At 40.5% G+C, this 21,706-nt stretch overlaps 1 protein-coding gene across 2 annotated transcripts; it reads right to left on the bottom strand.

Annotated features, from left to right (window-relative positions):
• Positions 1-7,442: 7,442 nt before the first annotated feature.
• Positions 7,443-20,255, bottom strand: LOC118796466 (solute carrier family 2, facilitated glucose transporter member 3-like). Of its 2 annotated transcripts, none has more exons than XM_036555343.1 (11): positions 19,906-20,255; positions 19,197-19,337; positions 17,230-17,322; positions 16,136-16,296; positions 15,356-15,596; positions 14,478-14,640; positions 13,796-13,983; positions 11,761-11,865; positions 11,568-11,666; positions 10,848-11,051; positions 7,443-10,735 (listed from the first exon to the last, which is right to left on the bottom strand). In XM_036555343.1, exons 2-11 carry the CDS (start codon positions 19,209-19,211, stop codon positions 10,472-10,474), a joined length of 1,533 nt encoding a protein of 510 aa, XP_036411236.1. In that variant the 5' UTR covers positions 19,212-19,337; positions 19,906-20,255; the 3' UTR covers positions 7,443-10,471. The 2 variants fall into 2 exon arrangements, with proteins under 2 accessions (XP_036411236.1, XP_036411238.1); XM_036555345.1 differs by having other exon boundaries at positions 19,197-19,239.
• Positions 20,256-21,706: the final 1,451 nt, after the last annotated feature.

Below are 21,706 nucleotides of genomic sequence, written 5' to 3'. Positions count from 1 at the left end.
AATGACACTAATATAATGTAATAATGAATCCAGGCCTTAACTGCATTTTCACAAGATGCTTCTCTTCACAGCCAAAGGCAGCAGTGGCAAAATCACAGCTGCGTGGCTACAAGCTCAAAGACAGGAATCAAATTAACACAAAAAGTATGAAGAAAGTATGTTTCCCAAAAGTAGAAACATGAAAATCACTAGACAACAAAAGTTAAATCTACATGGCGCTGTAGTGTCACCATCTGGGGAGAACAGAACTGCAAAAATAGCTCTTAATGATATATTGTGATACACTATATGTTATATATAGTGATATATATAGTCATTGGAGTGATGTTATACAGGCCTGTTTGTTGACTGTGCTGCATGCATGTTTCTCATTGGCTGCTTTTTCTAAAAAGTAGGTTGTGAGCTGTTTTAGATCTCTGTCTCCTTTCAGAGCAAAAGAGAAAATGCTGAGCCGTTAATTTTTCCCTTTGGGAGTGAGGGAAAACGAGAAAAGTAGGCTTTACCCTTTGATTCAACCACTGGAATAGTTTTGAGGGAGGTTGACTGTGGAAGGTTATTCAGCCGTCTATGTTTGGACTGTGAGGACAGGAATAACACTTCTTTCACAATAATCCACAGAGATATTGTAATCAACTGTGAAACTGAGGGTGAAAAGGTGATTAATGAAACTTAATTCAAAGAATAAACTGCACATAATAAGGTAGTCTTAGCAAATGCTAAACCACTGGCAACTGAGTTGACCCAAGCTGTCACAAATCACTATTGCTTTCACAGATTCCATAGGTTACCATCTTTTGTCAAAAAACCCTACATTTTAATGAAAGCAGCTGTGTCTTTCTTAAACTAGAATGTCCCTGGCAACAGTTGTTCCCCCACATCTGTTGTGTCCAATACCAAACCCAGGAAGGTAGGGGGGCGTTTGACCTGAACGATGGAGCCGTGGTGAGAGGGCTGTAGCCCCTGGGGGCCCACCATGCTGGCTAGGATCGCTGCCACTGTCGGGGGTGGGATGTGGGGAGATCTCTCCTGTCAGCCCGAAGCAGGTCGCTGCCGTGGAGACGGTGTGAGTCACTGCCTCCGCTGCGCCCGCCGCCCCTGAGGGATGGTGACAGAGAGAGAGAGGGAGATACAGAGAGGACAGCAGGAGAGAGTCTGTCATTCCTCAGTTACTAAACACGAATTTTAAAAATTAATGAAAGGGAATATGGATCTAAAGAGACGCCCAAATGGTATTATATAAGATTATGGTGCAAACTGCCATTATAGGAGAATGGGGAAGGGTCATTTATGTTCAAAGAAATATATAATTACATAACAGATATCCTCAGTACAGTTCAGGGTTTTCTGTTTGTTTTGTTTTTAAAACCCAAATGCATTTCTATATTCACTATCCAGAAATTGGAAATATACAGTCAGTCAGCCCTATATACTTTTTTAAAAAATCAACATAATATCATGTAGATAAAAATAGATATATTGTCCAATTTTAAAAAATAAATAAATAAAAATTGAATCCTGTCAAGAAAAACAAGCAGGAGGATGAATAAGCACAGGGGGTGGCAAGAGCGTAGAAGATAAATATTTGAAGGGGGAAAGAAAGGTTTATTAAGAGAGTGACAGTTTTATTGTAATGGAAAAATGTCAGGGAGCTTTGTCAGAGAGATGAGAAATTAGACCAACCAATGACAGAATACCCTCCTGGCAAAACGCAGTACACAATCTCATCAAACAGAGTCCCATCGGGGAAGAGGGGAGGGGGGTGGCCATACATAACATTGACCTGAACAGCCACGCTGGCCTCTCCAGCTAAATGAAAAGGGGCATATTAAATTGAGGTGGGAGAGAAGGGGGTGGGAAACAACTGATGCCAAGTTCATGGAGAGGAGAATTGCTCAGGAAACCTGATTCTGAAAGTAGGTTTTTAGCTAGTACAGTTAATTAGTACAGTGTTCTGAGTGATTTCAAATTTCACTTTGGTTTCATTATTTGATCTGACTCACAATGTGCTATCCATAAACAGAGGACAGGCAACATCATCATATTCAAGATAAATGTAAAAATTCCTGAAATGAGCAAATATCATTTTCTTGTTTATAATTAATTGACTTGCTACTGAGGTGTCAATACTTATCTGTATCTGGTCAGCCAGGTAGCAAAGTACGGTTTGTAAGGTGGTAGTGTAGCATAATGGTAAGGAGCAGGGCTCATAACCAAAGGGTCGCTGGTTCGATTCCCCTCTGGGACGCTGTTGTTGTACCCTTGGGCTAGGTACTTAATCCAGAATTGCCTCTGTAGACATCCAGCAGTATAAATGGATAACAAGTAAAAACTGAGACCTATGTAAATTGCTCTGAATTAGAGTGTCCGCTAAATGCAAGTAATGTTAATGTAAAGTACCGTTGCAAAAAGAAAATGGTGGTGTATCACGTGAAATGCTGGATCACTAACCTAGCTCCCTCCTTACCCAACAGCAAGTATTTGCTAGCTACTACTTGAGTCCGGGACCTCAGAAATGTACTGCTGCAAACACCTCACAAGTGTTAAACCTTGTTTGTACATGTGCAACTGCAATAATAACTACAATAAACAAATTGCAGCTCCAGGCATAACATATCTGTTGGAAAGACCAGTTAAAAGACCAGTCACTGGGGTATGCATGAAACTGCAAGGTATCTAGACATTTACATCATTATATTCATTTAGCAGACACTCTTATCCAGAGTGACTCCCAGCACAAAAGAACAGAGGCGTATCCATTCAAACTGAAGTTAAATCATTATTAGCCATCACCTAACGAATGTTTAATATGCAAAAAAATATATCTCTTGTTTTTCATGGACAGAAGGTAAACTGTCATGGTGGGAACAACTGTGATCTAGGTTATCCAATCAGAGAAATGGCATGTAAATGATATGGTAGGCTATACAAGAGCATTGCTTCTGACACAGTGGCAGGGGGAAGAGGTGATGCATAATGATGAGGCATTGTGACTCGTGATTTCCCAAATTATGGCCTGTCATTGACAGGCTGTGTTTGCTGTAATGTCCTGCCAGGATGGCAATTGCTGGCTGTGAAGGCACCAGATGGCGAGAAACAGCCCATTCTGATCAGACATTCTGATGGCAGGAAAGCACTGCACTCCTGATAAGAAAAGACTGGTCACTAGGCTTGACATTAAACGGGTTATGTCTCCTCATCAACATTTATCAGTCGCTCTTATCCAGAGCAACTTCCAGCACAAACGTATGTAATGTAAATGTAATGTCATCACCTTTGCCCAAACAGCTCTCTGAATAATGAGGTGAGACTTTGCTGACAAAATGTTAAAAGTCATTCAAGCGTATGGTGGCCAAACATGGACTATTATTAATTAATCAATTCAGTATTAATCAATTTGCTTCTGGGCTGCAGTGTAGCATAGCGGTAAGGAGCAGGTCTTGTGACCATAAGGTTACCAATTCAATTCCCTGCTGGAGCACTGCTGCTGTACCTTTGGGCAAGGTACTTAACCCACAATTGCCTCAGTAAATATCCAGCTGTATAAGTGGAACACTGTAAAAACTGCAACTGATGTAAGTCGCTCTAGATAAGAGCCCCTGCTAAACGCCAGTATTGTAATGATTCTGCACTTGTCTGGTTGGCCAAATCTGCATTTGAGGTCTCAGTCTTGTGTGTTTGACACTGATTGTTGGCCATATGTGGATGAAGGTTTGTGTAAAGTTTTGTGTCTATTTGCTGGATGCCCTTTGTACTTGACTCCTGAAGTTGCTGTGGATTAAAACGTCTACCGGACGTCAACAAAGGAAATGTTATCTGTAAAGAAAACTGATAAATATCCAAGTTGTTTATTTTTCTAAAAACATGCATGCATAAAAGACTAAATTTAAGCTGAGTATTTCTGTATTAATACGTATATTTGTATTTACTTATAATTTCCCATAATGTTTATTTCTCTGTCTAGTGTTCTCAATATCTCTTTGTTGTTGATGCAAGTCACACCTCCTCTGAAAGATGACAGTAAACTGTGTTTCCCAAACCCCTGGAAAAGAATGACAGGTCAGAAAGAGATTTTTAGGGCTTAGTCTCCTAGTTTCTTGACTTTAAGAAAATATTAGGATTAAACTTGCACGTTGATCGACAGACTCAGAAAACAGAGATTGACCTATGACCTCTCCAGTCATGAACTGTACAAATCTTGGAGGAGAGTCAAATTCCAAAAATCAATCTGCTATAAAAATGCTCACACTGTCATTTGCTTATATTCTGTAACGCAAGTGTTCTGTACAAAGCAAAGAATCCTTACATATAAAACAGACAGCATGCTCAATGCATGTCACATTGAAATTTCCATCACTGCCATTGTTGAAGCTACAAGTGTTGAAGCTACAGTGTGGTTTTCTGGGCTTTTTGAACTTTCCTCAAGGGACATAATGCCAATAAATTATTTTAATACATCTAATTTCTTGCAATCGCATGCAACATCAATGCTGAGAATTACAAACACTCCATTAACACTGAGGAGGGTTTGTTTGCAAAAACAAATTTGATTGATATGCATGACTGTACCATTTAGTGTGACACAAGCTAGCCTTCGGTGTATCCAAGGCTTCTTCTTCTTTCACTTATTTGTCAAGAAATGGATTAGAGGGTAGCGCCTGCTTATGGCCAGCACAGCTTGACCGGCATAGCTTCAGACAGAAGGAAAAGGAGCCAATGAATCAACATGAAATACTGGAGAAAGAAGAAGCAAAGAAGAACCGAGAAGCAAACGTGCTGAAAACTGCACAGCGGCCGCACTGAGAGGGACAGAATTTGTGGCGAAACAAGTCCCAAGCTCCACTTTAGTGTTAATGCAAACTGACTGACCGCAAGATGACTCTGTGCAGCCGTAATGAGAAACTAGACACGTCGACGATGTCGGCGCGCTCTCACGTACACATTCCCTCTCTCACCCATCAACAGCGAAGGCCAGGTTGCACCTGTACATCAAGGAAAATCCAGTCAGATGTAGGCGTGGAACAAATATCGTGGCGGGAAAATACAGGGCATACACGTGGTTGCATGACACACGCTGACCTGGTGATACCCACTAGGACGTCAAGGCGAATTAAAGACATGAAACTTCAACATAGCACATGCACCTAATCACTGAAGGGCGTGGACAGACAGCGGAAGCCACAGATTGTGAGGAGACTGGGTTTTTCACAGTGTGGGAGATGAGAGGGAGGGGGTGGTGATGAGTGAGCTGCAGACTGAGACAGGGATTGCTGAGGGCTGTGTGCACCACGGCCTGCAGAGCGACCAGGTGGCGGAAGAGGGAGGCAAACATGATGAGCACAACGGGGCAGATGACCCAGGCCAGGTACTGCAGCGGTGCAGTGCTATGTAGCTGGCTGGGCATCAACTTCTGTGGTAGGGAAGCACTATCAAGAAGAAGGGAGAGAAGGGGCTGTCAATGGCCAATTGTATAGAATTGCAGAAGGCCAGCGTGGGTCCAGGTGGCTCCCATTTACTGGATAGACTCCTAAAAATAAATATCGACAGAACTGTAATTGCCAAAAAATAAATAAATTTCTGGAAAGTACACATGAAAACTTAAATTCTGAACTATAATGAGTGTGAACTGTAATTTTGTGTTTGGCAAAATTTAATCTGTAAGGTTAGTCCACAAGTGGCTGAAATTAACCATAGAGATGATAAATACAGTACTGAAGTTTTTGTCACAATCTTGGTGAAGTAATACGTTTGAAATTTGTGTTTTTTATTTGGCAAGTGACGGAGGTGAGTCTCCTTTGGCTTAGCAACTGTCTGCCTTCATGAGGCAATCAGGTCCTTGTAGCTAGGAACATTTCTCTGGTCTCAGCTTGGAAGAGATTGTTGACTTCCTATGTTAATTGAATGTGCCCTATTATATCTCCCTCCACTCACAGCATTCATCATCTCAAGTTGCTGAACATCTGCAGGAACATTGTTGTCTGAAGTGGATCTTGGCTAAATCAATGCATTTGAGTGGGCTTGCTTCATTGACTCCACAGTTGGCCGTTATAATTCCACAGCACAGCCAGAGGTAGGCCAGCATCAGACTCTGGACTCTGGATGGCTAACCATACAAACAGAATTGTACTCAGGCCACAAGTATCTGCCCCCCCCCCCCCCTCACACACACACACACACACACACACACATATCTCTGTCCCAAATTCTTACTCTCCGCCACTTGCACTACCCTTGTCTTCTCCCTCTCCCTTTGCGTTACTATACTCTAAATTATATTTAGCTTTGGTGTGACCTACTGTTCAAAATGTTGCATACTTCAGTGGGTTGGCTTTACACTGTTTACACTGGAAGATATTCCAGCGGAAGGTAATAGGATTTCATAAATATTATACAAACACTATTGTGAAACCTTCCCTCAAAGTATTTCAGGAAAACGTGTGTTTGTGTGTGTGTGTGTGTGTGCATGTGTGTGTGTGTGAGTGTACTGTGTTTGTATGATACAGCAGAGAAGGGTAATGAATTCCACTCTCTCTTGTGGTCCTGTGTAGCATCCTCACCTTCTCATCCCAGGAATACGGTGTTGTCATATTCCAGTCACCACAAAGCTGCTGAGAAACATAACAGAAAATTGCTACCATCCACATGGGCAGCAGTGTAGCATAGTGGTAAAGAGCAGAGCTTATAACTGAAAGGTTGCTGGTTTGATTCCCCACGGGGGCACTGCTGCTGCAACCTTAGGCAAGGTACATAACCCTGAATTGCCTCGATAAATATGCAGCTGTATAAAAATAGATAACATGTAAGATTGTAGTTGTTGTAATTGTAGTCTGTGTAAGTTGTTCTGAATACGAGCGTCTGCTAAAGGAAATAATGAAATAAATGACAATAATGTAATGTAATGATTCATTACCACTCCTGTACTTCCCTTTTTCCACATTGTTGTGGTCATTTTAGCTCACTGACTCATCACATCCATTCTGTAAATCTTATCAGGATTTCAGGATCATCATGTGAAAAAATCATGACGTGTTTCCTTTTGTAATGGAACAAACTGTGTTAAAAATAATACTAAGCCCCAACATTCCGAAGGAAGTGATTTATGGATATAGTTGTTTATTTGTCTCTTTGAGTCACAATTGTACGTGCAGGTGATCACAAAAATAGTCCCAGTGTATGCTCCCAATAGTGTACGCTCCCTAAAGTACAAAAACAGTGCCAGTGACTATAAATAACAATCTACTTGGTTAAGCAAACGTAAGATTTCACAGTCACAGAAAGATGGAATATTACCTTCTGTTTTTTTCACAGATTGGAATGAGTTCACAGACCAAGGCTCTTTATGAGAAATTGTGTAAATCTGAGATTAAACATTTAAACATGTAAAATTCATATTCATACTACAGCATATTACAGTAGTCAACAGTTATTACAGTACACAGGTCATTGACAGTTCACAGGCCATTCTGGTGTTGAATGTGTCAAAACTACACTTGACACATTCAACACCAGAATGTGACAGAAGCTGCTATTGGCATTTTACATCCAATGTCACTCATTACTCATTCAACCAATGCCAGTTCAACACAATTTGACAACAAGTAACGCAATTGCAGTGTGCCAGCGAAAATCAGTCAATAAAAAATATTCCAGTTCACACAAATAATATAACGCGTGTTAATTTCTATCCATTGATTTTGTTTTTTTAACATTCCAGTCTGCCAATATCACAAGTATTGCAGTGAATTCACTAGTTATAATTCTGTGTACTCTGTAAAATCTACTGACTATGGCACGTAAGTGGTCTCGTAAATAAATACAGTTATTGGGCTTCAATTATACCTTCCATTGAATCACTAAAGCTGCTCTTTAGCTTAGTTTTCCAGCAATCTATGTGGGTAATTGGCTTGCTGATTTTCTAATCTAAACTTTAACACATTAGCTAGATTATACATTGCTGCCAAAGCATTTTCAAGTAAATGCCAGGCAGCAAGATTGTAATTAGCAAGATTAGCAAGCCTATATTTCAACAAATCTGTTCCAAAAACTGTACTGTAAAATACAACACTTCTGTTTACTACCTTTGTATTCTAAACCTGACATTCTAAATCTGAGCCACATCAAAATTTATGAATACTTGTGTTGGGTCAAATGCCATTTGAACTTCTCAGCAGACATGTGTGCTGCTTATCCATTTTTAAGGAAAGTGTTTGGGGGGGGGTCTTAAAATGTTGAAGATGAATTCTTGTTTTTGCTTTTTTTTGAAAAACATTTGTCTCTTCATAGCAGTAGTAGTAGCTATGTTTCCTTCTGAGACCACCCAGGATCAATCTTAAAGAAAATGGCCCCTCACTCCACTGAATATCTATAACTTGATATGTTGGTTCACAAGTATGAAAACCTGTGAGGAGGCATTTGAGAGCTGTGAATACAGCTTTATGAATTTTATGCTGATGTCATTCAGTATATTGGTAATTTGCTGATTCACAGACCGGAAAGTGATTGTTGTTGCTATGTGAGTAATTCAACGTTACAGTTGATCTTTATACATCTCATAAATTGAGAACTCTTGTTACATGCAAAATGGTTTAATATAAACTATTTTACGAGTTAACTTTTCAAATTCTTTGAAAACTAGACATCTTCTAATTAATTCTCTTTCTGGCTGGCAAGCACAGATAATGTGCATGTGTGCCTGTGTCTTGCAGCTAACACATGCAAAAACAAATTAAAAATTAGACACAAGCAGCAACAAAACCTTAAGTGGGTCACAAACTGCAAATGTGCTGAAACGTTCCAGCAAACTAACAGACAAACTAACAGAAACCATTCACCAACTGGAATGTCATGGTTATGGCCTTTTTCGCAGTGACCAAGATTCTGTACTGGTATATCAAAATCATCTGAACTGGGATGCATTCAATACACAAAATAGATATGTGAGGCATTATAAATCTAATTCAGGGCTTAATTGAATGTCCAGCTGAAAAATCCTCCTAGAAGCAGAGAATGTGCTTAATTCTTAATTGCGCTGCTTTGAGAAATAGCAGAGCCAATTAATACAGAATAATACAAATACTGTATGTGAGCTACACAACCAATATTGGAACAATTTAAGCTTGTAGTAAAACTACACATGTACAGTAGCCCACATACCAAAAAAGCAAATATAAAAATTATGCAGAAGGTACTCCATGCTGAAACTCCTGTTGTGCAAGACAGTGAAATGCCTGTACTTGTAAAGCACTAGCATATAGTCATATGGAAAGTTTTGCAAAGTTTTGCCACTTTTGCCACCAGTAGCCATCACTGAGATGGCCACTTCGACACCTTTGCAATTCTGACATAAACCTACAGAGACCTATCTCCAAGCAGTGTGGTAAAAAGCTGCAGTTTTGAGTGAACTCAAATGGCACAGTGTTAATGTTGCAGGTATTGAACGCACCCCCTGTGTTTCTACAACAGAAAATGGCACAGGCCTGCCACTGGCAAACCCCCATCGTACAGAATCATGAAGCAGGGGAGGGAACAGCCAAAAAAAAACACCTAAGGCCAAATTTTCATGATCAGACATCTTCCTGATCAATTATACTCATGTATCCTTATATCAGGATGTTGCTCACTGTACAATGAAGAAGACACGGTGCCCATATGTACCCAACAGTTTATCAGTCACCCTTCGTGATCACTAAGCTACTTGTGATGTCACTATTACATACTCAACTTAAGCTGTACGAACTTTGGTCTGGGTTTGTGTCAGGACTGAGAATTTCTACCCATTGAGCAATTAATTCCTTTGTCTGCCATTATCAAAAACCATGGCAGAAAAACAAAGCAAGGCATGCATTTGGCATTGTGAGAGCTTGTTAAGCTTTTTGATTCCCTAAAGGAATACCTGCCAGCCTTAAATGAATCGTTTTTCAGTCTTAACAACAAAGCTGTTACTCAGCTAAAAGATTCTGAGCACAAACTGAAACACTGTTTTCCCCAAACCTTAGCTTCAAACCATTCATGACATAAGGGGCTCATGTAATAGTTTAATTTCCAAAAACAATACTAATGCTTGCCAATGCTCCCTTTAGTGAAGCGGAATGGTGCACCAAGTGACTGACTGACCACACACAAATACTGACCTCCAGATTTTTGATAGTCATGGCTTTAGAACGTGTTTGTCAGAATAGGGAAAACAGCATGGTTACTAAAGACAAGGACATTATTGGACAGTTAACAACAACTTTGTATATTTGATTAAAGCTGCTACCTGGCAGCATTTGAATCCTACAGTCTCCCTGAACTTGTACCCACATCATTTTTTCTTCATGTGTGTATGTCCCCCAATTCTAAACAATTCCCAATATTATTTACCCATGTCTATCCTACTGTAGAAGCTTGATCTGTGTATAGGTTTTTAGGCATCTATTCTATCCCCCGCTGTTTGATGTATAGCAATGGCCCCTACTACATTCTACAAGCTGTCCTATGCAATAGAACTAGATTCATTAGACTTGTCCTCCTCTTTGACGTCTCCCGGTGGAACTTTCTCTTTTGTGGGTGAGGCAGGCAGTGTAACCACCTCTCCAGTAGGTGGCGCCTGCGCTGAGGTGGAGGCCTGCCCACTGAAACCACGGGCAATGTCATCGAAGGTCCGTCCCTTGGTCTCTGGAACTCGGAAGAAGGTGAAGATGAAGAAGAGGATGAGGAAGATGGTGAAGATGATGAAGACGTAGGGGCCACACCACTCCTGGGAAACAAACAAGCGTAAGAGAGAGTCCGGTAAAGACCTACGATATGAATACAAATACAACATAATCAGCTGCCAATGTCGTGCATAGGCAAGGCGTGCTGAGACGCACCACCAGTTTGGGGAAGCTGATGCCCACGAGGAAGTTGGCGGTCCAGTTGGAGCAGCCAGCCACAGCCATGGCGGCCGGGCGTGGCCCCTGAGAGAAAAGCTCTGCCACGATGAACCAGGGGATCGGGCCAGGACCCATCTCGAACAGCGCCACGAAGGCGAACACCGCCACGATGCTCATGTAGCTCATGAACGGGAGGCCCTTCTGCTCACCGGGCACAGGGAGAGAGGGGTGATTATGTCAACTGCGACAACGAGAGAAGAGTGGAAACGATGGCAAGGCCTGCGAGATACATATTTATGCATACTTTGCATTGAAAAAAATCAACATTAATTTTTCGGCATGAAGTTTTGATGTAAGGCGTTTATTTACAGATACATACTACCATAATGTCATAACGTCACACATTATGTCACAGAACCAGTATGGAGGATTATCTGTGCCTGGGAAAATAGAACTTATTCATGCCTAAATCAAATAGAGCACACAAATATGAAAAACAACACACATTTAGAGAGAAATACAATGCATAAATTATCTGCTTTTCACTTCAGTTTTAAGCATGATTTCACAATGGTTATGGGAAATTGTTCGATCTGAATCCTAGCAAGCTTAATGGTTTATTGTGCTGAATGGGTACGTAAAATTGTTCATAAAAAATTTAAAAGTAAACACAAGAAGAGACAACATAAAGATGGTGAAATTAAATCCAGAACCAACCAACTGAAGGGCGATGGTCATGAGCACTGCACTAACTGCCATTCCAGCCAATCCAAGGAGATGTAGAGTCCGTCGCCCCGCCCTCTCCACAAGGAAGAGCTGATGGATAGAGTGAGAGAAGCACAGTGTGGCAGTAACTGTAGATCAGCATACTATTTAAAAAATGTGCTAAATCAAATGTGTAAATACTTACAGATACCACAGTAAATATAGTGTTGACTATGCCGGCTCCAATCGTTGCATAGATGGGCTTGGTTACACCAGCACTCTCAAAAATACCTGTGGAGTAATAGAATACCTGAAAAAACAGAGAAAACCAGAGTGAGATCAGAATGATAGATATTAGAAAATGTTTGGACTGAACAGTATTAACATACGCTAGCTAAGTTCCAGTAACTGTGAGAGCACACCATAACACAGTTTGTACCAAAGGTGATACACACACCAATAAGCTCTGTACTGGTCAGCTGTTCATGTATCATCCCTGACATTCCACTAGGTGGTGTTAAGGAGATGACTAAATATTCAGTTAACATTTTTATATCACAATAACTTGTAAGTTAATTGTGATTTAAAAAGGAAGTACTGTGTATGTGCTGCGGTAAGCAACAGTAATTACGTTGAAAACAGTGAACAGTAAGATATATAAAACATAACTGACAATAAATTTAAGTTATGAAAGTAAACGTTACCTGTTCTGTAAAATTCATATTAATAAACAGATTCAATGAAATACACAAGCTTACCCCATCACTGCACCACAGAGCTGAAGACAGCTTGATTAATTTGCACTGCATGCTGGGTTTTCAAGCCACAACAAAGATCTTTAACAAACTCTACAATTACGACACATGCTGTTTCAAAAATATATCACGCTGTCACTCACGCTGTCAGTGCTGAAGACTGGTACATTAAATTTCAAATCCATCTCCGCAGTGAAAGGGAGAGCTGGATTTTTATCAAACCGGTTCAATAAAAGGAATTAGAAAAGCCCATTTTGCACCAGCACTGACGTTGCCTTAGATACCTTACAAAAGCACAACAAAATAAAATGAATACAAATGACCATAAACCAACGCCTTTAATCAACAGAATTGTTCACAGGCATATAGAAATATTACCCCAGATAAATTTAGAGAGGTCCTTACACTAAATCAGTTTCATGTATTCTAAAAAGTACTTGCACATAAAGAAGCTTATCTCATGACCCGGGGAAAACCCTGAAAGCACTACCAGCTGATACCTGATAAGTGATATCAAATCCAGATCACTTTTCCATTGCTAGGGTTGAGAAAAATGGTTTTAAGATTTATCCATTTTATTTTTAAACTAATAACGCAAGTTCATCCCCATTTTTTTCTGCTGTGAAACCTGGGTCAAAAGATTTCATATAGAGTAGTTATACCGATGATTCTGGTTCATTTCACAGCTGAGGCACTGTTAGCGTGTCCTTGTGCAAGGTACGGAAATGCTACTGTAAATCTCCAGCTGTATAAAGCGATGACATGTTAGCTATGTAATTCCCTCTGGTTAAGGGCATTTCCTAAGAAAATCCATAATTATGTAATACTGTAAATACTTTAAATAATGTTCTTATATTGAATGGGCTGCATGGCTCAGATATAAAAATTCCCTCACAAATGAAAAAAGCAAACATTTGAAGAAGCCTATGACATACTGAAATATTTTCAGCAAATGTAAAGTCTAAATAATATTGATGACACACGTACAGCTGGCAGGCAAGAAAGGTCAATTGTGCTAAGCTGATAGATCACTGAGCCTCCGCTATTGACATGAACAAGCGCTATACCACTGTGTAAAAGGCCAGATGTGACTCAGCACGCTACGCTAGACCGTGTTGCATCCTGACCCAGTTTGACCCGGTTATTAGAAGCTACATCTTCAGGTCATTTACTTGCTATGACACAAAATTTTCTGTGTATGTATTTTTCACATCTTGTTCTGACTGAAATCCCCCCCACTTAAAATTAAGTTCTAAAATTATTTCAGCATCAAAGCAATCCCTTTGCACCGCATACAAGACAGTCCTACAGGGCACTGGTGAACCTTTGTACTTGTGATCGACTAACTGCCTTTGGCCTATGCACATGACAGCCCTACAGGGCACCGTTGAACTCTGGTATTTGTAGTCCACTCACTCCCTTTGCACCATGCACATGACAGTCCTACAGGGCACTTTTGAACCCTGGTATTTGTAGTCCACTTACTGCGTTGATCCCCGAGAGCTGCTGGGAGAGCTGCAGCATGATGGCGATGAGGATGGGCTGCCTGTAGGCAGGGGTGCGGAACAGCTCGGGGATGGTCACCTTCTTCTCCATGGCCATCTTAATGCTCTCCTCCTTCATTTCCTGCATGTCCGTGCTCACATCCTCACTGCCCCGCAGCCGCACCAGGGCTACGACACGCACAATGACACAAGCAGGTCCAGAGCATGGAGGGCAGGGGGTAAAGGAAGGGAGGGAGTTAGCAAAGAACATGCAATATAAGGCCCAACACATCTGTACAGTATACAACATCCTAAAGATAATACAAATCATAAAGAATACAGAATAAATACATACATGCGAAAACAGTCCCCGTTTTTCATACTTTAAAAAGGTGTATAAATGCTGAGTGGTGCAACACAGTGTAGTCAAATCCTTCTTAAGAATTTTTTAAGGCAAAACAGGTGCTCACGCATCCAGTGAAAGAGCCCTCGAAACACACAAGAGCACACAGCAGGTTTTGTCAGCAGGCATTTCCTTGATGACCAGAATCACATTTGGCAGGATTTCAGTAAATGTGGGCCTTTCTCTGTTTCTTAAACGTAATCCGCTTTGCTTTCAATTACTTGTGCAAACAGTTCATCAGTTACAAATATTTCCTGTAGGTGAAGTAATTGATTGTCACCTCGCAGGGCCTCTTCCTCCTGGTTCAGGTTGATGAGGAGGTAGCGTGGGCTCTCGGGACAGAAGGGCAACAAAATGCACTGGATCACAGCTGGAATGGCGGTCAGGGCCAGGAGCAGGGGCCACAGAGTCGCCGAGCCCAGCAGTACTTCCAAGCCAAAGATCTACACATAGAACACAAGAACTAGGGAAGTGCTTTTCCAAGAACGTCCAGCACAACTGGAGACTGTCGGAGCGGGCACGTTTGGATGACTGAAGCATGTTTTCAACCATTTTAAAATAATCTAATCCTGGTTCGTCAAATGTATCCATTTTCCAGAAAAGTAATCATGTAAAGTTCCATTTTTACCAACGCTGACCATGTCCGCTACTTCAGCACCTACATTTATTTATTTTTTTAAATATTTTTTTCTCTTCATTTAAAGTTAGATACCTAACTCTGCTTATTCTTAAAGGGTGACATGCGTATAACAACAGACATTAATGATTTTTGTTTCCAGCCTTTGCATGGATAGCGGATCGTGATGTTTTAAGTGTTGTGTATTTAATAACTTGAATGTGTCAAATATGTTGTGCTTTGTTGTTTGTGAGTTACATGTTACAGCACAGAAAGAGAGATCGGCCTAATCCCAGCTTCTGTTTCGATAGTAAAATATCATTTAACATCATTTCTTGTAACCCAAAGGTTGCAGGTTTGATTCCCAGATGGGTTGCTTCTGTACCCTTAGGCAAGTTATTTAACTGAATACAGTGATCAATAAATTTTCTTTTAAATGGGTAAAACATAAACATTGTAAGATATGCTTACAAATATAATGCAATCTCATTAACCTCTACATTCCACCCATGGAAGGCCACAGGCCGCATGCTCCCTCTTACCTGGGCCACCAGGATTCCCACCACCACCCCAAGCTGGTGCAGGGTGCCGAAGGCCCCCCGGAGGGAAGTGGGGGACACCTCTCCTATGTACATGGGGGTTAGCCCTGTGCAGAGGCCACAGAACAGCCCAATGACCAGACGCCCTGCGATCACCATCTCAAAGGAGTAGCACAATGCTGAGAAACCCATCAAGGCTGCCCCGATTAGGGCAAGGACGTTGACTAACAGCATGGACTTTCGCCTGTGGTGGGCAGGGAAGAGAGAGACATCACCAGAACACACAGAAGTACAGGAGCTGTATTATTGCAGGTAGCAGTGCTACTTCACAGTAAGGGAGCATAAAACAAATAGTCACTCTAAAAAGTAAGGCAGAAATGACCAGCTTTGACGCTGTCATTTTTTGCCTTTTGCACAGTCAAAAATTTGCACCTTGCATTGGGCCCTGTTTCATGGGAAGCAACATACAGTTCCCTACACTTCCATTTTCAGAAGCAGAGGTGGAAAGCAATTTTATGAAGAAGGTCACGCAAAACTGGTCAAATTTCATAATGTGTTAGGCCTGTGTCAGCTCTTTCATTCACTTAAATATAGCCTTTTCTCCAGAACAACAGAAAGAGGACGCAGAAGTACAGAAAATTCAGTACATTTGACCTTTTTTTAATTGCCACTCAAACCAGGAGATACTGTACCACAAAGCCACCAAAGAGATGTTTTTCCAAATCTGTAAATTACGGTGCCTCAGAATAATGGTTTCCTTTGTGTTTTTTTGTTCTCACTAACCTTCCGAATTTGTCAGCCATGATCCCGACGTTGAAGGAGCCTACCATGCCACCCACACTGAAGATGGCCACAGAGAGACTCCATATGATGGTGCACACCCCCGAGCTAATGGGCTCCCTGTACCTCTCCATCCAGGTTTTATTGAAGAAGGCCTGCAATTTCTGACACACAAGCAGACAGAGAAAAAAAGGGATATGAGACAAGTAGAGAGGAAAAAAGGAAGGTGCAACAGTTCATTCTTATACTCCTTTAATAATGCAGAGCAAAATCTTTTCACAAACACACAAAGCATTCAAATCTGACACACTGATAAAACATTTCATTCAAATATGACCCTCATTGCAAAGTTGATGAAATTTGAACTTCACAGGAAAACTACTGCAACTTGCCTTACGGTTTCACCAAAATATCTTAATTTAACAAACCTTTTGTCCAAGACTCCTAAGATCAAAGCTGCAAGGCGAAGATCTAGCACTAGGCAAAGCAAGGTGCAGTCTGGTGTGACAGATTTTAAAGGAGGAAAAATTCTGGGTGGGTTTTTATGGACAATATCTACGACCAGTGACTCAGACACTGTCAGCTGGCAGGCATTCTCCCATGACGCTCATCTCATTCGATCGACTTGGACTCTGCCAACGGTCATTCTAGCCATCAGGGTAAAATGTGTCAAGCATCTGAAACCTATTCTTCCAGTTCCTGCTGACTGTTATTTGTTCTGTGTGTGTGCTGCACTGCACAGAGGCATCATTTGTCTGTAGGAGAAAAAGAAACTTCCAAAGAGTCAAAGCCTATTGAGTAAATAATAAATTACCCAAAAACAGCTCAAACAGGTAGTGTGCTACTGAATACTAACTGTATATCTTTATATGTGGAAAACACATGCTCCTAAATACCAACTTCATAGATGGAAAATGTCAAACTGCATGATGATCAGACCTGTTCTTGTTAAACAGAACCAGTTATTGATACAGGACTGACAGATTCATCATGGAAATAACATTGAAAATGAATTTCAGTGCTCTAAGTTATTTAGAGAAAAAAACAGGGTTGGGCTTTACTTTTTCTGTATTAGTGGCTACAAATAATACACTAACCTGCTCAGGCGCATTGATGACCCCAGTATTGTACCCAAACTGCAGCGACCCAATCACCACAGTGGCCACAGAGAACAGGAGATAACCAGTCACCTGTGGTCAAGAGAGTGGATGGTTATTCACTACAACATGAACGCACTGGCACTGTCCAAACATCACCATTGGCACAGAATTTCACTTTGTGAAGACTGTTTTTTGCAATGACTCTCAGAAAGTAGCTAAATGACTGGAAAGATGGCTAAATGGGTGGCAGTGTAGCAGAGTGGTTAAGGAGCAGGACTCGTAACCGAAAGGTTGCTGGTTCAATCCCCGCTGGGACACTGCTGCTGTACCCTTGGGCAAGGTACTTAACCCACAGTTGCCTCAGTAAATATCCAGCTGTATATACGGATAACATTGTAAACAACTGTAACCTATGTAAGGCGCTTTGGATAAAAGCATCTGCCAAGTGAATAAATGTAAATCAATCCCCATGGTTCTTCAGGCTCATTTTTATTTCCCTTTTGTATCAAATTATGTATCAATACTGCTAGAACATATATTCCTATTCTGGTGTAAACTGGACACATTTATCAATATGTGTCATCATATTCATTAAATGCACTCTGATTTAATGGAATGAACAATGCAGGATAGCTGTAGTGTACACACCACAGAATGGACACAGAAAACTGACATGAAAAGATACATATTATTAAATTATTCTAACAGGTTTTTTATGTTGTCGTTTTTACTTTAATGCATTTTTGCCAAGGCTTGCAAGTCTGTTGCTCTCTGGTCCTAAACAGTGTTCTTGCTCCACCTGATTTAATTACAGTGATTATTTATTTGGGCGCACTTGTCACATGGCTAGCTGCCTTGCAAGCAATACCACCAGCAAGTCCGCTGGAGACAAAATGAGCATTACATTACACTTACATTACATTACACATGTAACGTGTGTTTAGGCCTTACGATACAATGGGAATGGTATGTAAAATAACTGTGTCACTGAGGGTATTATTTATTTTAAAAATATATAAAGTTTTCATCTCATCTCTGCCAACATTTATTTGAGTTCTTGGCACATTGAGCTTTCAGATATTTTAGGCTCGGTTATGACAAGCTTGACAATCACTTATTCCACCGTGGCCCAGTGTTTTCAGATGGAATATCTGAAGTGTTAAACAACTCAGTGAATTATCAGAATTCCCTCTGAGGGAGAGTGACATTTTTAGTGCAAACGTACACAATGCATTTAATTTATTCTAGAGGAAAAAGTGTAATGATTCACTTCTATAAAGCTTTCAGCAACTGTATTTGACGGATACCGTATCTACATCTAATGTACTATAGTGTTCCACAGTTCTCACCCTTTTGTCTCATTTCATTTTCCAACACGATTTAGCAATTACTGTAATATTTTCCACATTTTTTGCGCATGTAGTTATACATCTGTATCTTTTTCATGCATTTTCTACACATTCATCCAGAAATGCTCCAGTATTCTGTGGATACATACAGTACAGGACTGTACCTCAGCCTGTGTTCTCCTTCCTTACTGAAGGACAGCTCCTTTCGCTGCTGTGATTGGCCACGATGATTTTGCAAAAAATGTGGTCATGGCACTGGGCCTGACACTTCACCTGACACACCCACTCAGCGATACTGTAACAGCTATACTCGAATATCACAGTGACTCTGTGATATAGGCAGTGATGTAAACCCCAAATCTTCTAGAATGGTTTAATTCTGACCTAGAACCAGCCTGGACGTGAGTATGAAATTTCATTCATGCCTGTATGGCAAAATTAGAGTAGGGGAGATTACAAATGAGTAATACACCGGAAGTGGTATCACTCACACTAACAAAGGCACAAAATAGCCTCAAAAGGCACTGCACCAACCTGCTGGAAGAGCATCACATGATTTCAGTACCCAGTGTACTAAAATAACGCTGAAAGTCATGAAAAATTAATGTAACTCACCCTCTCCCTTTCCATCTTCTTTGTATGGATAAGATTGTGGTTCCTGTTGAGCACAGTGTTTCCAGTCTGTCTCCTTGCAATAAATAAGGTTTCAGGCACAACTGTCTGTATACACCTCTCAGAATCCCTATAGAAATATAACTGGACAAAAAAATACGGTAAACCTAAATTTGAACATACGATTAAAGCCACATGCAAGTGTGTCGTCATGTAAGTTGTTAAGATTTCCAGTTACTTCAGCCTGAGCAGACTCTCTAACTTGACTATCAGTCTTTTTAATTTTTATAATAAAAACTGCTTGTGGGCATAAAGAAACCTTTGAAGCAGATGAAAATCAAACTAGGTTACAATCTATCAACAGGATCATAATGGTATAAAGCACAAACACTAATCATAATTGCAACTGCAATGTCCTTTGGTGACATCTTGTTGACTTTAGTAAAGCTCTAACACCTACAACAACTGTGTACACTGCATCTTGTAAATTAGAAATGTTCCCAGATAGTAACTGGTTTGTTTCAAATAAATATTGGTCTTTTATTTTACAATACAGTTTACCTTCAAACAATGTCATTCATTCACCATTTATTTTAGTAAAAAAAAACCCGCACTACAGTGTAGCTAGTTTGTGTCTTGTATACCACCAATATTGCTGCGCTGTGATGTCCCTTTTACATTTAACGATACGAATTAAATAAAGTGCATTTACCGTAATTCACCGGTTGCGACAAAATGTTTAATCGTGTCCTCAAAAGTCCCACGTGTCTCAGGACGTATCAGAGTGTGGTGTCTCTGTCGCTGGTACCTCTGTAGCTGTTATTCTCTTTAATTGTATAAAGTTTAGCTGCACGTTGTCTTTGACGAAATGCCTCGATATATCTCCGCTTCCAAAAATGAGATGCAGCACCTACGCGTAAGCATCTTTTTTTCTCATTTATCCCGTGACTCAGTTTTGTATCGCAGCTTTTGATAGTGGTACTGTCACGGCCAGATGCGCAGCAAATCCGTGGTCTTATTTTAGGCGTGCCTGATTGGTTTGCAAGGATGGAGCGGTCCTGAGCAGATCACATATCCTCCCCATAATGCACCGCGTTTGTGACCTTGAGAGGAGCAGCTGATGGATGCTGATGCAATGCCGCTGAATACCACCACTCAAAAACTACTGAAATTATACGGCAGGTACCAGCGAGCTGCCCACATCGTCCTTCAAGACAACAAAACGTGAAGTCCCACACCCATTTCATCATGCTCGGCTGAGTTACCGGGCAGCTGAATGTGACAACTGCCATGTTCTTTCTCCAAAAGTAGTGGAAATAATCTATTTGTTTTTCTGTTTTTCAAAATGTGGTCGCTTATTATATAGCCTCTATGGCCCAATTTACTTCAGAGTGGCTGCGTTCAGAATGCTTGTTTGCGCCTACCTCTAGTACACTTGGGTTGTAGCTTATAGTCTAGTTGTCCCTACGCAGACATCTCTGGTCCAGTCAATCTGGCTGGAAGTCTTGCAGTTTGTCAAAAATAAAGAAAAAAATGGGCGCAATACAGAAATTTTCCCTGACATTGTCTTGCCACCTTCACAAAGTAACATCGGGAACAAACTGACCACTTATTTGCTGCTTTGTGAGCACGCAGTGCGACCTGCGATTCTGTTGAAAACCTCACATCTTCATGCATTTTTATTTAATTTTGAAAACTGATTCATAAAAATCTAGCAATTGGCTTTTTATTTTCCTAAGCAACATATTTTATATTTTTCCTGAATGGTAACAAACAACAATTTTATGGAGGAGGCAAGATCCACTGAAACTATGGAAGCATAAATAGTTTTCAAGCAGCTGAATTTTCTTCAATGGGCCTATTGTGGTGGTTAAACAGAGGTGTAATTCACTGTAGTGGCCATATTATATGTGTGAATATGCCCTAAGTTTGAACAGGAACAACACACACAGTGGTTTTTCTATGACCAAACACTGCTTTAGATTACGTAACTGAAGACGAGAACCAGAATAATATAAAAATCAAACTGAAAGGAGAGCTAAGCTCAAACCAAAAACAGTGGGTGCCAGGGACCAGTGTTGAAAAAGACCGCTTTGGGTTTTCTGCATTCATCTATGAATGTACTCTTTTAAAATATTGCTTTCTTTCATCTTTATTTCTGTATTTATTTATACAGGTGCTGTATACCTTGATATTCACAAGAGGTTTAAACTAATAATGCAACACGAAATGTGTGACTTTTCCCCCAACTATTGCTATGTCTCCTAGGACCCGATTGCGTCGTAAAATGCAGTAAATTGTGCGGGTTACATTCAAAGTTTCACTTTAAAATCTACCTAGGTTTACATTTTGTTCTGTGTTCTTGTTGTGGAGTGATAGTAATATCATGTATTTAGAGTGCATACAAGGTGCAAGTAATAATGAGCTCGTGCTTGTTGTTATTTGAAGATCTTTAACATGAGTATAAAATATGACACTTGTCGTCATCATCGTCGTCACGAATTCTCTCCAAG

The sequence above is a fragment of the Megalops cyprinoides genome, chromosome 21, assembly GCF_013368585.1.
Source record: "Megalops cyprinoides isolate fMegCyp1 chromosome 21, fMegCyp1.pri, whole genome shotgun sequence".
Taxonomy (NCBI): Eukaryota; Metazoa; Chordata; class Actinopteri; order Elopiformes; family Megalopidae; genus Megalops; species Megalops cyprinoides.
The sequence above is the reverse complement of the archived record's forward strand: the minus strand, read 5'-3'. Positions and strand labels throughout refer to the sequence as shown.